Source organism: Tenrec ecaudatus, chromosome 1, assembly GCF_050624435.1.
Source record: "Tenrec ecaudatus isolate mTenEca1 chromosome 1, mTenEca1.hap1, whole genome shotgun sequence".
NCBI classification, from domain to species: domain Eukaryota; kingdom Metazoa; phylum Chordata; class Mammalia; order Afrosoricida; family Tenrecidae; genus Tenrec; species Tenrec ecaudatus.
This window is the reverse complement of record NC_134530.1, coordinates 158,286,064-158,304,081: the sequence shown is the minus strand read 5'-3', so window position 1 is coordinate 158,304,081 and position 18,018 is coordinate 158,286,064. Positions and strand designations below refer to the sequence as shown.

General features: G+C 48.0%; 1 protein-coding gene and 2 non-coding genes across 3 annotated transcripts; 2 read left to right on the top strand and 1 right to left on the bottom strand.

Moving 5' to 3' along the window:
- Positions 1-10,917: 10,917 nt before the first annotated feature.
- Positions 10,918-10,988, top strand: TRNAW-CCA (transfer RNA tryptophan (anticodon CCA)). The gene has a single exon. It is a non-coding gene; the product is annotated as a tRNA-Trp (tRNA).
- Positions 10,989-15,877: 4,889 nt separating this feature from the next.
- LOC142437381 (biogenesis of lysosome-related organelles complex 1 subunit 1-like) lies at positions 15,878-16,228 on the top strand. The gene has a single exon (XM_075540575.1). The coding sequence runs from the start codon at positions 15,878-15,880 to the stop codon at positions 16,226-16,228; it is 351 nt and encodes a 116-aa protein (XP_075396690.1).
- Positions 16,229-16,633: 405 nt separating this feature from the next.
- On the bottom strand, positions 16,634-16,707 carry TRNAN-GUU (transfer RNA asparagine (anticodon GUU)). The gene has a single exon. It is a non-coding gene; the product is annotated as a tRNA-Asn (tRNA).
- Positions 16,708-18,018: the final 1,311 nt, after the last annotated feature.

Sequence of the window (18,018 nt, the reverse complement as noted above, 5' to 3'; positions counted from 1 at the left end):
CTGCAATTCCGGGAGTGAAATCAGCTACTTGTGCACCGGTTAGTGCAGCAGTCTTCCAAACAGTCAGCAGGTGGGAACACTGGATGCACAAGGTGCTGGAGGGAATCTTCTCCTGAGGACTTGCTTCTGGGGGGGAGCTCTGGGTGTGACCTAAGGACAGTTGTCTGCCCAAGATTTCAGGCTTTGGGTTGGGTTTTCTTAGGAGTACAGACAACATCAACTTTCACAGTGCAAGTCAGTCTTGATGGCTCTCCTTTGCATGCAGATTGTCTGCTCTTCCAGACGCGACTGTGATGTGCACACTCTCTGTCCAGCAGGGCTTTCTGTGTCACTTTAAAAATTTGGGAATTGTGGTGAAATGTTGCATTTTGTCAGTTGGGCCTGAAATACAGGTTCCTAGTAGAAAGGCCCTAGGTATTTCCCTGTTTAGTGTCTGAGGCCCCAAAGAGTATACAGTTTTCAGGAGTGTAGTGGTTAGCACTTTTGCCTCCGAAGGGAAAGGGCTGTGATGGGAAGCCATAAGCGTCAACATAACAATCGTGAGGACAGAGCAAGCCTGTTGTCCACAGGGTGGATGGACCAGCGCAACTGCAGCATGTGTAACTTGACCCTAGGACCACACTTGCTGAATTAACATTATAGTTCTCTGACTGGATAATTCATTTATAGTATGGTTATGCATGATAATGCCTGTTAATCTCAGGATGTACACACTAATGTACTCAGAGATTTGTCTGAATTCACTAAAGAAATATGTATGCTTGTGTGGGTTATGTCGACAACAAATGAATGGCACTGTGTTAGTCCAGGTCGACTGGAGAAACAAATCCATACTCAAGCATACGTGTTTAAGAAAGAGCTTTATAGACGAGAGCAATTGAATATTACAAAAAACATCCCAGGCCAGTCCAGATCAAGTCCATAAGTCTGATATTAGCCCATATGTCCAATACCAATTTATATACTCCCCTTCAGACTTATACATCACATGCATTGATGCCGATTCCAACGTCACAGGCCAGTGGGTGGAAAGTCCTGTGGATCCAGTGGCAGTGGAAACACCTCAGCAGTGGCAGGGATATCCACCTGGCTCATCAGCTGCAGGACTCTAGTGTATGTGGCTCCATGTGCCTTGTCCACAGGAATGTCTGGAATGGGGTGAGAGTTTCCTCCTTAGTGTCTCCAGATGACTTCATCAAGCTGCAATCTGATTGACCATCTAGACTCCGCCCCTTCACTCCTAAGCCTCAAATTGACAACAGATTATCTGACTCTCAAGGTCAGCGTGAAATGAGTAGAACAGGATGCGGCAATCCTTGTGTTATTCATTCCACTTTTTCTACAGGTTTGAACATTTTCCAAGTACAGTAAATAGTTGGGGGGTTGTACTTGTGAACTTTGGCAAACTGAAGATCTGGTAGAGTCTTGGCCTAAAAATTGCCCTTGTGTCTCCTGCAGGAGACGGTGACAGTCTTCAGAACCAGTCATTGCCATAGGAAAACACAGATCACTGATCTGCTGTGTAAACTCATCCACATCAGTATCTCCTTAGTACTGTTTCCATGAATCAGTCTACTCTAGACTGGAAGTCTGATAAGTTTGGGGCTGCTTTGTGTATTTCAAAGTTCCTGAACAAGATGTTTCCTTCAGTTATTAAACATTCATTTCAGGGCAGAGTGAGGAGGAACAGGAACAAACCACATTGACCAAAACCAGGATCCTAAAGCTATTGAGCCCTCCCAGTTTGATCCAGGTGCACTCTGTTCATCTTTTGTGGTTCTCAGCAGAGAGTTGCAGGCTGGAACTTCTGCTAGCCCTGTAAGAAATATTTTTCTTCTCGTGTGTCAACAGCAAACTTTCACGGTCCTTCTTCAGTAGAGATTCCCTTGCTGTTTTCTAGGAATCCAGTTGTGGACATGTGATGCAATGCTTCCCTGGGTCCAGATGTACAAATGCTTGCGTTTATGAAGGCCTCACTGCAGGAATGGCTGATTTTCTGTGCTCTGAGCCTTGAGACTCAATTTAAGTTTTCTATCTAAAACCAGGTGGTTAGGAATATTTGACTTTGGAAGGAAGTGAGGTTCCTAGACTGGACCCCTATTATTCTGAAGTATAGATGTAGTGGCTGCATTAACGATGATATGCTCTTATATTAATATGCTTGGAAAATAAAATAGTATACGTTTATGTCTACACAAATGATAGACTTCTGAGAATATGTAAAATAAAGATTATTTTCAAAGATTTATAAAATCTCATTTTTTAAATTAAATCGTTTTATTGGGGGCTTGTACAACTATTATCACCCACACATACATCCATTGTGCATTTATTTCCCACATCATTCTCAAAACATTTCCTTTCCACTGAGCTCCTGGTATTTGCTCCTCATTTTTTCCTTCCCTCCCCACTCCCCTTTCCCCATGAACCTTTGATAATTTATAAATTATTATTATTTTGTCATATCTTACACAGTCTGACATCCCCCTTCAGCCACTTCTCCTGTGTCCATCCCCCAAGGAGCGGGTTATATATAGAGACTTGTAATCTGTGTCCCCTTTCTCCCTTCCCTTCCCTCCACCCTCCCCTAAAATCTCATGTTTTTTAATGAAAAATGAATCTACTCCCCAAAGAACTGATGAATGGTGTACAGTGGCATTACCCTGAAGTTCTTACCTCCTCACGTCCTTGTGACTTTCTTCCAGTGACGCTGACTCCAGAGGGTGGCGATGGGCAGCAAAGGGGTTTGGTCACCTGAGAAGCTACTCATCCAGGCTTCAGGCAGTTTTCACTTTGGGAGGCAGAGGGGTTGTGATTTCGGCAACCAAAGCACCCACTTGAAGTGAAAATCCTCCGTGAGTGAGGCATCGGATTCTCATCTTGTGCAGGGTTGGACTTCGACCTGTTCTGTTGTGCCAGCGTGGTCATCAATTTGGGAACTGAGGAGAATGAGAGACCATCTTTTCATGGTTCCTGCATTCCTGGTTAGCAGACACAGAGAGAGTCCAAATGATAATCTTCTCTCAGTCCCTGCTGAATACGTGAGGCTACAGTGAGAGCCATCTGGTGATGGAGGCCAGGGGCAAACTGAGCACAGTTTAGTGAAGGAGCTACAGTGTAGATTCAATGAGATTCTAGCTACGCCTTCCAGACTCTAGGAGTTAGTGGTAATAGTGGGTTAAAGAAATATTTTCTGAGATATACTTAGGCCTTGTGACCTGAAGTAAGTCCCTCCTTCCTCTCTCCCTCCTTTCCATCCAGGCTCACCAGGGTACTCCAAGGAAATGGAATGCCTGAGGAGACTCCATCCTCTCAATTCCAGCTCCGAGTGCGCAGACTGAAATTGAGCAAAAGAAGATGGAGTGGCCGGCACTTTCATAGAACGGAGAGGGGGGGGGGGCGACAAGGAAACTCTAATTTCCAGGGGCAATATCTCTCCCTGCAGAGAAAGACTCCGCAGGAAACAGCCATCATTTCTAGAGCGGGACGTGACTAGGGCAAGACAAAGAGTGCCCATGTGCATGCTACCAGTTCCCCTAGTCGATGGTGACTGTGGGGACGCATCTGCACACAGGAGAACTGCTCCTCGGCGTTTTCAGGTCTCTGAACACGCAAAAGCCCCTCTGCAGACCTGCCTTCGGCTATGTCTCTGGGCGATTTAGGACCACTGCCTTTTAGCTAGTATTTCAGCACGGAACCATGTGCTCCACCCAGGAACTACCCGAAATGTCTGACTATGAGAGACAGCCCTGGTCCTCACTAGATGGGCCACTTACATGCTTGTGCCTGATTTTCTCCGTTGACGAATAAAATGGAAATACTAAGCTACTTGCCTTCAAACGGAATACTTTCTCAGAAACCTAACTTTCTTACATATTCACTTTTTGATCTCCCCAGTTTTAAGCAGACAATCACACTTCTGTGACGAAATTAATCATTTTATCTCTGCTCAGCTTTCTCTAAAATTGATCTTACAAACTCATATCACTGTGTCCATGTTCATCTTAAAAAATTTTTAGTCACCATTCTCAATATCATCCAAAGTGTCCTCTGAGAGAGTTAAATGTTCATTTTTCAGGTAATAGTCTCACCTGTGAAAAGAGACGAATAACCACATTGGCATGTTGTGGGCAGGACTACATCCAGCAGTGTTGTTCCTGCACCACAGGACAGACTGAGTACCTGCAAGTGAAAGCAGAGCCCCCCACTGCTCTGCCATCATGGCTGGGAGGGTTTGGTGATGTACTCTGCTCCCTCTGTCCAGCCTTTCCACTCACTGTACTTCCACCCCATGATCCAGCCCTTCGGTCTCAGTCATTGTCCAACTTGTCACTTACCATGCAAGCTTAAGCAAGAAACCAGGCCAGATGTGTCAGGAAAAGAAAGGATACCTTTAGACTGAAGATGCTATTGACAATGAGAGCCTTCTACAACGGGCCAGCATGCAAGCCCAGAGCACTAAAGCAGTTGTATCTGTGGGCCTTGCGTCCATTTACTGTATGCCTTATTGCGACGTACAGCATACTAACCGTCATTTTTCCCATCTCCCATATTCCCCATACTATGGATTAAACCTAACTGCAAAGAAAGCGAAATGCCCCAGTGGTCGGGGAAGCAGGACATGGCGTATGGACAGAGTGGAACTGCCCAGAGTGCCCCCAGGGCGGTGCTCTTCCCACAGCAGCCTGCACGCCTTTGTCCTGCAGAGCAGCTGGTGGGCTCACACCTGGATCTTTGATTAACAGTCTAACACTTGCCCACTGAGTCGCCAGGGTGTGCGCCGGAACGGCCCACTGGCATCACGTCAAATCCACTCCTTAGACTTCTGGGGACTGTACATTTCTTCATCTGTTTTTCCATAAATTTTATTCATTTATTTTCTTCCTCCTCTTTCTTCCCCTCCTTCTCCCCAGGCTTCTCATAACCATCAAAGTCTACTCCTTCTTTGGGTTTGAAAATATTTTTCTTAATTTTGTAATAGTGGCCTCACCAAAAAAACATATCATTGGCTGCACACCTCCATGATATGATCACTGAGGACAAACGGGTGCATAAGCAAATGTGGCAAAGAAAGCTGATGGTGCCTGGCTATCAAATGGTATAGTGTCTGGGGTCTTAAAGGCTTGAAGGTAAACAAGCAGCCATCTAGCTCAGAAGCAACAAAGCCCCCATGGAAGAAGCACACCAGCCTTTGTGATCACGAGGTGTCAAAGGGATCAGGTATAAGGCATCATCAGAACAAAAAAATCTTACCACAGTGAATGAGGGGTGAAGTGCAGAGTGGAGACCCAAACCCCATTTGTCGGCCACTAGAGATCGACTGGCTGAGGGGTCTAGGGGAGGAGATGAGTCAGTCAGGGTGCAATGTAGCACCAATGAAAAATGCAGCTTTCCTCCAGTTCCTAATGTGTCCTCCCACCTCCCCCCTAATATCATGATCCAAATTCTACCTTGCAAGTCTAACTAGACCAGAGGATGGGCACTGGTGCAGATGGGAGCTGGAGGCACAGGGAATCCAAGGCAGATGATATCTTCAGGACCAGGTGTGTGAGTGGCGATACTGGGAGGATACAGGGAGGGTGGGTAGGAAAGGGGGAACCGATTACAAGGATCTACATGTGACCTCTTCCCTGGGGGATGGACATCAGAAAAGTGGGTGAAGGGAGACATCAGTTAGGGAAAGATATGACAAAATAATAATTTATAAATTAAGAGGGCTCATGAGGGAGGAGGGAGGAGGGAGGGAGGGGGAAAAAAGTGGATCTAATGCCAAGGGCTTAAGTGGAGAGCAAATGCTTTGAAAATGATGAGGGCAATGAATGTACAGATGTGCTTTACATAATCAATGTATGTATGGATTGTGACAAGAGTTGTAGTAGCCACTAATAAAACGTTTAAGAATAAAAAATAATAATAAATGTTCCAGGATAGAGATAAAAATAGTGGCCTCATACAGTATCTGTCTCTATGGGCTGACCAACTTTGCTTGGTAATGGCAGTTTGTAGCCCAGGTCCACCACTTCATAGGGCCGAGATCCAAGTACCACATATCATATGGACCCTATTTTTCTTGTTTCTCTTCATATCACATTTTTATGTAGATGATAGCAATATTTTCCATGTAATGACATTCTTTGCTAATGAAAATTGTGCTCTTTTCTTTCCAATAACTGTTTTGTCACTGTTTCAGATATATTTTCTTTACCTCCCCTTCCACTCCCCTCTTAGTTCCTGATTCAGATAATCAAGTAAGGATTTACTCAGGATTAAGTACAGCATAGAGAAGCATCCTTAATTCAACTCTAGCATTTGTTCGCTTCTGATTCAGATAAGGGTTGAAGATAAATAGAAGCAGGCCCTTTTGTGACATATCTTCATGTATCTTTTTCCTCAAGGGTTTCTATGGAAGTGCACGGGGAAACACAGGGACAGTCGCCTTGCACTGCAGGGCAATTGTGGCAAGAGAAGCTCAATGGCTGCTCTCCTTTGGGCAGAAGCACAACTGAGTGCACTCCACAAATCAGGACATCTTTCTGCTTGGATGCGGGTTAGAATTAGGAGGAGATCAAAGCCAGGTGAACACCAGACTGAAGGGCGACGCCTACCTTATAGCACCGCCTAGATCCTTCTGGAAAGCCCCGGGGAGTTTTCCTCCTCCCTGTGCGTCAATTTTCTCTGCTCCTTTTGCTCTCCTACCATAAGAGAGGCCTTACTGTCTGTCTGTCTGGTCAGGACTCTGCAGACGCTGAAAGGTACAGTGTGGCGAGGACAGCTAACCTCCCTGAAGACCCCTTCCCTGGAGGCAGCTCCAGAGCTCTGACTGACCCAGGACAACAACTGAACCCAGAAACCAGGAGGAGTTGGGAGGAGGCCCAGTTCTGCGCACACTCCAACTAACCACCAGCATGCTCAAAGTCTCACTGACTCAAGTGGACTCCCAAATGCTTGTGCATTGGGCTGCTATCCGCAGGTCCACAGTTGCTTTCCACTCCCATAAAGAGCCCCAGTCTCAGACCCCTCTGGGCAGTTCTGCCCAGCCCCTGGGGCCTCTGAGTGACAAGCATCCTGTCCTCCACCTTTAAAGGGGAGAGCAGAATAAAGCTTTTCCAGGGCCTGAGGAGTCTGGGCACTACCTGGCTAAGGGACAACAGGGGTCTCTTGGAGAAGACAGGGAGGAAAGACACTTGCCAAAATGAGAGTCTTCCCTTATTCAAGAAACTCAGGAAATCTGCAAGTTACTCTCAAGGTGTAGCAAGTAGATATATAGGGAGATACACAGGAAAAGCAACTATGGGAAATCTTCATAGTTGAAGGTACAGAAGTAATAAATGATGTTCCTATCTGTTCAACGTTGTATGTTTGAAAAATATGATTGGAACCCTAGAGCTGTGGTAGCCTATTACCCTCTGAGCAGGAGGTAACTGCTTGGGGTGCCCAGGGGATGCCACCCATAACTTTTCATCTTTCCAAGCTTGAAAGTTGTCTATAAGCCATGACTAGTTAAAAGACTTTCCCTGACCAGGAATCAATTCTGCACAGTATCCTAGCCACTAGACCACCAGGGAATCACAAGCAGCTATCTGATTTGCCTCCAACAGACACTTTGTCGCTTAGCACAAACTTGGAGGCCAGACCTCTACCCTCCTGGGGGCCTCCCTCTCCTCTGGAGATCAGCCCGAATTTCACTGCCTGCCCTCCTTCTCCAAGGAGGCGACCAGTGGACCTCACCCCGCTCCATAAGCCCAGTGGGCGCTCACAGGCCCGCCAGGCTCTTTCCTCCCCGCCCCACTTTGGACCCCACTCAGAGACGCGCAGACCGCGAGGGGACGCACAGGGACCGGGACCCGGGTGGGGGCGACTTTCTAACAAGGTGGAGCCCTGGGTGACCATGGAGCACGACCCTCCGCGATCTCCAGTCTCAGACAGGCAGGCGCCCAAGGGAAGGCCCTGTGGCTAGAAGACACTTGCAAACAGGGCCCTGGCACTGGACTCCTGACCTCCAGGCCTGCGCTGGAAAACCCGCTGCCCCTGCGCTGCCCGAGTCTTGGCTGGTGGCAGCGCCCTCCTTCCACGGGCTCAGCCCCTTCTCCTGGGGACCAGGCTTTCCCGCAGACACCACGTCGGATTCCTTAGACGGTCCTGTCTTGTTGTCCTTCAAATGTGGACGTGGGTCTACACAGTCCCTGCCTTTCCGCAACTGGAGCGTTGATGACGCCGATGGGTCAGGAAAACTTCCGCGTGCATTCTCCACCCCAGAGGAGCCGTGTTCCTCATTTCGCTGCAGTTTATAGGGGCGCCAGTCCTTGAGCTCAGCGCTGATGGGTGCTGTGCCTCAGCCCGGCTGAGACAGCTCTCTTCTGCCTCAACAGGTCTACATCCAGATTTGGAATAAGTCTCCCTGTTTGCTAGCACTTGGCCTTGTACCTGCATTGGGTCGCCTCCCTGGACCTTGGCATTTTTCATCTAAGCTTTCCCGATTCCCTGACGGTGCAGGGCAACAGACTTCCCCCAGGTCAGACTGCGCTGCCCTCTGCTCGCTGCCAGTTCTCCTCCACATTGGAAGCCACTTTTCATTTTAATGTAATTTATGTGTTTGCTTTTGTTCAGCAGTGGTCATGGCAGCTTTTTTGGTCATGCTCAATGACTGTAAGAAGGTAAAATTTATCAAGGACCAAGAGAGTCAACATCTGCCTATCTCTTCACGGCAATGGGAGAGATGAAGGCGAGTACACAGCTGTACAGTGACCATGTGCTGTTACTGCTCCCAAAGGCATTACGTACCTCTAGTCATATCTTTCCATTTCTGTTGCGGTCTTCCTCGTTGAGATACTTTACCAAAGAGCTTCAGGAATTGCTGTTAGAAGTGTAAGGTTTAATGGGGCGCGAAACAGAACTGAAGATCCAATTGGCAAAGTTTTAGAAGCAGGCTTTATTGAGAAGCTTGCTGGCGGGTTCCGCAATCAGGGTATTCAGCTATTGAAACCATGCCTTGGGGAATTCAGGCAGCATTTTTATACCCCTTTCTGGCAGGCACAGCTGGGAAGGATGAAAGCTGGGGAGGATCTGGGCACAAGGGGGCTTCAGCAGGGAAAAGGTCATTAATCTTATCTATTCATCAGTCTGAGGACAGGTAGAGGGGAGTGTGCTTATCTTCAGAAAACATTCTGGCTCCTGGATGAGCTGGCTCCAGGGATTTGGCCTTGACCAGGGGACGGGGAGGTAGGTTAGAGGGAGGTGGATGAGAGGTGAATTCTAAGATGCAGTCCCCATTGCATCCCACCTCACGAGGCAAGGTGACCCCCATCCACAAAGCTGAACTCTAGATCCGCACATCACCAAAGGGATACCTCCCCACCCAGTCGTGTGGAACTCAAGCTCCGGCCAGTACTATGGCCTACCCCCTACCAGCCAGGCTCTCTAGGGCCCAGGGCTTTCAATGTCAAGTACAACTCTCCCCTTGGAGGCCAGGATCCCCATCCTGGGGCCCCTAGCATCATTGCAAGACACAGAAACTGAACCTCAATTTTCTAGACCTGCTTGGAAACTCATGCTTTACAGAGACATATGCAAGGGTGAGTAAGTGACCATTACACTGCACAATTTTTTTTCTACACTACACCCCTGAAAGTATTAAACATTATTTCGCACAGACCTGTCTCTGAAGTTCAGCGTTCTGGCAGTATAGCAGAAGGCACCACCATCCCTGGACCTTGTGGGATGAGCTAAGATCTGAAGAGTAGAAATGCATATACAATGCTATCACTTCCTACCACGTCCATCTGACAGCTAAACTTGACCAAGAACCTGCACCGCTGTGTTAGTTAGGTAGACTAGAGCAACAAATCCATGGATGCACATATGTGTATAAGAAAGAGATTTATATACAAGAGCAATTGAATATTGAGAAAACATCTCAACCCAGTCCAGATGAAGTCCATAAGGCTGATATTAGCCCAGATGTCTGATACCAGTCTATAAAGTCCTCTTCAGAGTCAGGAAACACATGCAATGACGCCGAATGTAGAAGATCACAGGCCAGTGGGTTGAAAGTCTTTGGATCCAGTGGCGGGGGAAACTTCTCAGCGCTGGCAGTGTTCTCTGCATGGCTCTCTGCACCCAGGGCGGCATCAGGGTGGGTCCATGCGTCTTGTCAGCTGCTATGTCTCCCGGGGAGTGGCAGAGAGAAAAGTGTCTCCTGCCTCCAAGGAGCAAGTCCCGGATTTCTCAGAATTCTCAGGAGAAGGCCATGCCCACACAGAAGGCTCATTGGCTACGATCTGATCGACAGACTAGACTCCACCCCTTCACCCGTAAGCCTCTGGAATGGACAACTCTGGAACTACCACAACCGCCTTTGAATCCAGTCCCCACGCGCTCAACGGGCGGTGCGAGGGGAGGGCCAAAGAGGGCTCTGCACTGTAAAGCGATTCTCCACGGGAGCAGAAGTCCATGTCAGCCCGCCAGCTCCTCTCCAGTTCTTACTTATTTCCAAGGCTGGGGATTTGCCAGTCTCCTGCCTTTGGGATGGTTGTTGTTTTGTGTGTGTGCGTGCGTGCCCGCGGCGCAGTTTAAAAATTGCGATAAAAATATAAGGTAGCAGATGGAGATTGGCAATTCAGAGAAAGGGCATAAACAAGTGGCCTGAATAAATTCCTGACATGTTGTGCCTCTGGGTCTGTTATGTAGTTGGAAAGAGCCTTTTCAGTGTGTGGTTTGAACTACCAAGCACAACAAATCTCACTTTGATAGTGTAGTACTTCCATTTGAATGTCTTCACATTAGACTGTTGCCTGATGGAAGTCTCCTTTTAATGAAACCATGTTTTTTGGTTTCTACATATAGAAGACCTATTTGGGAAGGTTGTTACTCAGTGGCTGTCCTACTTCTAGGTATGATTATGCTACAAGCCGCACAGGGGCACTGGTGGTTCAGTGGTAGAATTCTCGCCTCCAAGGCGGGTGACTCGGGTTCGATTCCCGGCCAGTGCAACTTTGTTTTATTCTTCAACACGAGGTTCTTAGAGTGTCTCCCTTCTGTGCAGGATTATCTATTGCAAGAATAAGCCCGAACGTAAGGTGATTCAGGGAGACGACCTGAGCCGAGAAGATCATTGGATATTTCCGTAGCAAGAAACATGGACTTTGGAGAGGCTGACACACAAATCCGTCTTGGAAGAAGTTCACAGAATGTTCCTGGGTTGCGAAGATGGTGAGACTTCCACTCGCGACTTCGGACATCGTATCCGGAGAGACCAGCCCATGTAAACGGGCCTGCGCGGTAAAGAAGCCGAGGGGAAAGGGGAAACCTGGAGAGATGGATGGACAGGAGGCTGCAGGACGCGCTCCAACCCCGCCGCGGCAGGGACGGCGCGGACGAAGGACGAGCTGACGCGGGAGAACGCGCTCATCCTTCCCCTGCGCACGGGCCCTTGGGTACGGTGCCCTCACGCACTCAGCAGATGCGAGCCCGCAGCCTCCGCCAGCGGCTCCACGTGGAGCGCACAGCCCCGAAACCTCTCACTCTGCGGGGGAGGTCGCCAGGGGTCAGAATCGAGTCCAAGTGCATGTGTTCTTTTTAGAGCCGAAGAGGTACCCACAAATAACATTTTAAGTGACTATAGTAGCATCTAGAATTCACTGCCCCCCCCCCAAAAAAAAACAACAAACCAACAACTATGGGTAACAATTTGGGCTGTAAGGTCAGCAGATGGACATCATCGCCCCCACCCCCCATCCGCCTCTGTGGGAAAAGATAAGGCTTCATACTCCAGAAAATCAGTCTCCAAAACCCAAGGGGCATTTGACCTTGTCCAACGGGGTGGCTATGAGTTAAAAAGAACTCGATGGCCACGAGTTACGTTTTGGTTAACACTGTGAAACTGCCAATACTACAACTATAACACAATCCTGATCCTGTCCCAGCATCGTTCTTCAAAGAAATGGAAAAACTAGTCGCCAACTTTATACAGGAAGGAAGAGACAGGCTCTTCAACAAATAGTGCTGGCGATCTATTTACAGAAGAACCAATCTGTTCCATACCTCACGCCATATCCCAAAATGTCTTGAAGATAAAAAACCTAATGGATGAAAAAGAAGGGACAAACCTCAGTTCCCTAAGCCAGGGCATAAACACACTACCAACATTATGTAAACACATACACACAATAGGGGACTAAGGCCTTATAAAATTAAGACACTTATGTGTAGCAAAAACGTAAACCCACCACGTGTTTAAAAATTTTTGGTAATGACCTATTGGACAAGAGACTGAAATCTATGTAAAACGATAACAACACTTCAGCAATGAAACTATGAATAATCCAATTTTAAGGTGGCCCAGATGGTGGAGCGAGCACTGCCCCGAAGATGACATCTGGGCTGCCACAAACACATGCAGGAAGGCTCACAGTGACTGGCCAATCGAGAGAGGCACATCAACCCGTGAGCTACTACTGCACAACACACTGACAGCAAGAGGTCGGGGGTTTCGAAATCAGACAATGAAAGGTGGAGAGCTATTGGAACCTTCGTACACTGTTCATGAGAGTGTCAAGCTACACAACCACTGTGAAAAGTGGTTGGCACTTCATGTAACCAAGCAATCCTTTCACTAGGTACATAAGGGGGTATCGCAACAACAAACAAACCAACAAAAACAACACTGGAAACAAGCTCTGCCCAGCAGCTGTCATAGTTTGCATTTTCCCCACTAGGTGAGCATTGAGCACCTCACTCTGAGATGGTGCACCCAGTGACCTCGCCTGGGAAGGTTCTCTCTGCTCACAGTGATTTTTTCAAAAAAGCCTCGTTCTGGACGTCCGTCAACTTCCTGAACAGACAAAAGTGTCCACTTGTAGTGCATTTGGAGTTTTCTGTTTGCAATTTGACTGATAATCAAGCTTTCTAGTTTGAGGTTCTGAAAAGATAGTGCAACTGTGTGTAACAAAAAAGGCAGACCAGGGACTGATTTTGCCACCACAAAAATGCACCTGTTCCCACAGCCATCTCAGTACACCAGTTTTGGGCCAAAAACCCAGCATGCCTCTCTTGCCCCATGCACCTGAGTCGCCTGACCTCACTCCATGTGACTACTTTTGTGTTTCTACGCAAGAAGAGCGTCATGAAAGGACAGCGATTGGACACGTAGAAGAGATGGGGCGGGCGGGAACAAAATACGCTAAGGAGGTGCTTTCAGCCACCCAAACAAACAAGTTTGAAAAATGTTTCCAAGAATGGACTTGCAGATTTGACAAAAGTAGTAAGTGTAATGGAGAGTGCTTTGAAGGTGATAAGGTTGTTTTGTTTTTAAAAAATTAAATACATAGCTTTGAAGAAAAATTCTGGGTTTGGGAGGCTACTCCTCATATGTCCCACAGAAATAAAAACCATAACATGAGCATACATACCCATCTCATCATTATACCAATACTCACAATAACAGGAAGAGGGAAGCAGTCTACATACCCATCCATGGGAGAATGGACAGATGAACTCTGGTGCACACTCACAATGGAATACTGCACATTGCTAAGGAAGAGTTCACCTGTGAAACAAGTCATGACATGGATGGATTTGGAGGACATTAGGCCGAGTAAAGTGAGCCCATCAACAAAGGAAAATATTATATGAGATCACATCATAAAAGAAAAGAAGATGAAAATTGTTTATATCAAAAGAAATGGACTCTGATGGTTTCCAGGGGTAGAAGGAGAAGAAAGGGGAAACAGTAGGCTGGAGGGGAGATCGGTGTTAATGGAGGTGGAAAGATAACATTCTCAGAGATGGAGAGGAGAAGAAGGAGGGCAGTGCAAGCCCCCTTTGATAAGTTACTTAAATTGTTGGATTAAATATTATCTGCAATGTAAACCCCTCACTAATACCCAATATTTAAAAAATAAAAGATTGACATGTGGTAGGGGTGGCGGAGGAAAGGAAGAGGGTGTTAACAAGCCCAGAGACAAGGGAATAACAAGTGATCCAAAATCAGTCTCCAGGAGGGTGTGAGAGGTCTGGCAGGGCTGGATCAAGGGCAATGTAAATGGGAGGAATTCCTAAAACCCAAATGAAGGCAGAACATGATAGTGGGACAAGAGGAAAGTACAAAGAAACAGAGGAAAGAACTAGGAGGCAAAGGGTAGTCATAGAGATATAAATACAGGCATGTAAAGATGTAAATATATTTATATACGACGAGAGGGGAATAGATCTATGTACATATATTTATAGGTGTAGTATTTTTTCCCTCACAATAGTGATTTTATTAAATTAGTTGCTGTATAAAACATTGCATATGTCATAATTGTTAACCTAGCAATTTACCAAACTGTAGTTATTGGGTGCAGTTTGCTGAGCATGTTGTAGAAAGGAAAGGAAAGGCCAAAACCCTGCTATAGTTGTTACGTCACTGCCTCAAAGACACACGGGGATGCTCAAGATCTAAGCCAGGCAAAGTTTCCTTCCCCCTCCAAAGCCCTCCATCTGTAGAAATATTCTGATAAATATAATCTAGACAGTCTTTGCACTTGTGATTCCACAACCAGAAATGCAATGGAGATGTTTAATATAGGTTTAGTATTAAGGAAACAGATGGACAGTGGGCCCCTGCTCAAGTACTCTCTCAACACAAGAACACTTTGTTCTAACAAGTCGGCAGTCAGAGATGCTCACCTGCCTAACACAATCATTGATGACAATGGGTGTACAGGCAAATGTGGTGACGAAAGCTGATCGTGCCCAACTACCAAAAGATACAGCACCTGAAGTCTTAAAGACCTGAAGATAAACAAGCAGCCAGCCAGCTGAGAGCCAACAGAATCCACATGGAAGAAGCACACCAGCCTGTCCCGACTTGATCGCTGAGGACAAAGTGGGTGCATAAGCAAAAGTTGCTAGCAAAGCAGATGGTGCCCTGCTATCAAATGATATAGCATTGGGGGTCTTAAAGGCTTGAAGACAATCAGGTGGCCATCTAACTAAGAAACAACAAAGCCCACATGGAAGAAGCACACCAGCCTGTGTGATGACACGGCATCGAAGGAATCAGGCATCAAAGACAAAAAACATCATAGCGTTGTGAATGAGGGGGAGTGCCGAGTGGGGACCCAGGACCCATCTGGGGGAAATTGGGTATCCCCTTGCAGAAGGGTTGTGGGGAGGTGACGAGCCAGTCAGAGTTTAGTGTAGCAACTATGAAACATACAATTTCCCTCTATTTCTTGAATGCCTCCTCCTCCGACTATCATGATCCCAATTCTACCTTACATAACCGGCTCGACAGGGAGATGTACACTGGCACGGATAGGAAGTGGAAATACCGGGGAATCCAGGACAGATGAGTCCCTCAGGAACAGTGGTGAGAGTGGCGATATTGGGAAGGTGGAGGGAGGTAGAGGGAGAAAGGTGAAACAGATGACAAGGTCTACATGTAACCTCCTCCCTGAAGAACGTACAGCGGAGCACTGGGAGAGGGAGATGTCGGATGGTGTAAGATATGATAAAATAATAATTATTTATAAATTATCAAGGGTTCAGGGGAGGCGGAAGCGGAAAGGTGGGGGGGTAAAGTGAGGAGCTGGTACCAAGGGCTCAAGTAGAAAGCAGGTGTTTTGAGAATGATAATGGCAACATGTACAAATGTGCTGGACACAAATGATGTGTGTACGGATTGTGAAAAGAGTTGTATGAGCCCCTAATAAAATGATTTTTTTTAAAAGATTGATATGCATTCCCTTCAGCCAAGATATTTCACTACCAAGCCACGCTCCAAAAAGAGGGCAGCTCCAGCTCCCACCCCCGCTGGAGACCAGGGGCTAAGTTTGCACTTGTCTCGCAAAAGGGATCCAGTGTGCTCCATGCCCAGCTCCCAGCCCACGCGACCATGCTGTTGTACAGCCTGCTGAAGGAGCACCAGGCCAAGCAAGTGAGTGCGAGGAAAAGATGGGGCGACAGGCAGCCACCTGCCCACACTTTGGTGGACCACCTGGATGTGCTTGGACCAAGCCTACGTGAACCAGAGGAAGCTGAACCAGGAGAAGGCCCTGCGCGTCAGGACATTAGTTTTGCTAAGAAGACTGGCCCGTGGATGGGGATGATGGAGCAATTCAATCCCGCCCTCAAGGAAATCCGGGACGGGGAGAACTGGCCTCAGAGCATCGAGCTGGACATGCGCACCATTGCCACTGCCCTGGAATATGCCCACCAAGGGCAGCTGCATACCGACCCCGCCTAGTTCATCTTCCCTTCCTCTACCTTGCCCTCCCTACCACACCAAGGGGGGCAGGAGGAATGGGGGAAGGCCCATGAATAAAACACAAAGCTCCATTCCAAAAGAAAGATAAAATTAAAGATCTACAGCCTCAAAAAAAAAAAATCAAAAGCAAAAAACCCAAACAAACCAAAACATCAAAATCACTTCTCTTAAAAAATAAAAGAATTTTAAAAATAAAAAAACAGCACTTCTCTGTCTTACATAGAAACGGTTATAGTTAGGAAACAATTTGCTGGCTCGCAGTGCGGGGTGTTGTGTACAAAGTTAAAGTAGGTGAGACAGATGACGTCTCTTCATTGCCTTTACTCCACAGGGTGTGTAGTGCAGACCCAAACCAAACGGATTTACAGACTAAAACGTACACCCCGTCCCTGGGTGGGCTCGAACCACCAACCTTTCAGTTAACAGCCGAACGCGCTAACCGATTGCGCCACAGAGACCCCGATACCCTCACATTCCCGTACAGGGCATACGTATACACCATGTCCTCATGTCGTGGGCATACTGTGTGCTGTCTCCCAGAGTCTCAAAAGAAACAGGTGGGTTGGGCAAATGAATGACGCCTTTCTCGATTTGCAACCTGCACGCCAGGTGATTCCCTAGGCAGAAGGGCAGCAGATGGCCGTCGTCCCTCCTTGCTCCTCACCTGCCTCGGAAGTCACCGGGCCCCAGAGCCTCCGCGTCTGCGCTGCTCCGGGTCGCCTGTGCCGAGTGGGGCCCGAGGCTCGGAGCCCGCGGCGCCGGGCGGCTCTCGCTCTGCGTCCCGGCTCCGCTCGCCGCGCTCCGCGGCCCGCTGCACCGGCTGGCGCTCAGTGTGGACGGAGCTGCGAGGACGAAGGGAGGCGGGCTGCGACCGGCGGGATCCTGCGGATGCCTTTGCATCCAAGCCCCAAAGAGCGCGAAACTCCCTGGAAGTAGGGACAGAGACCCAAAACTTGACCTGGAAGCGATCTGCGAGACAGTGGCTTGTTTGCATGGAGGGGACTTGCAGACGCGCCGGACTGCGTCTTCGTCTGCCGGCCGGACAGGAAAGAATCGAGTGTCAAAGCTGGCTGCGGGGAGCGCTTGTCAGCACTTTGCACCACCCTTTGCTCTGCCAAGGGAGACCAGGCTCGCTCCTCTGGCAGAGAGCTCAGCCCTGCCCGGGAGACGGGCCCTCTGGGAGACGGAATTCGCTTGATGGCAGTTAAGGTTGAGTTCGTTTTCTTCCCGTCATTTTTTCCTCCCTTCTTTCTTTTCTTTTCTTTCCCTCCTTCCTTTCTTTTTAGCTTTCCTACAGGAAAACAGAAGGGAGTTTGATTACGCTGCACCGTGGGGCCGGGCAAACCCTCACGCAGCTGCCCACGAGGCTGGGGATGGCTTTGGAATGGAGCCAGACTTCTGCGTACCCGCTGAGGAACCAGGCAGAGACTCAGCCGGAGACAGACCTGTCATCTGAGTCAACAAAACCCAATGGACTCGTTCCTCCGCCTCGTCGGGCCGCTGCGAGTGGCACTGATTTCGTGGTACCCGACAAGTTAGTACACAATTCCCACAAAATCCATGCAGCAACTGTTGAATTTTAACACATCCGACAGGTCAATGGGCAGAAAAGATCAATCATCTCTATCTCTAGTTAATCGCTAGTTTGAGATCCCCCGCCTAAGGCTATTTTTGCTGTTCTTGAGATTCACCTGCATGAATACGCGTTCTTGGGATCTGGCTTTCCCCCCTTTCTCTCTCCCGTTCGTTTTTGAGGCATACTACATTGG

Bases quoted from the DNA above. Each gene is read 5' to 3' on its own strand.
- LOC142437381 (XM_075540575.1), top strand. From the start codon at position 15,878: ATGCTGTTGTACAGCCTGCTGAAGGAGCACCAGGCCAAGCAAGTGAGT.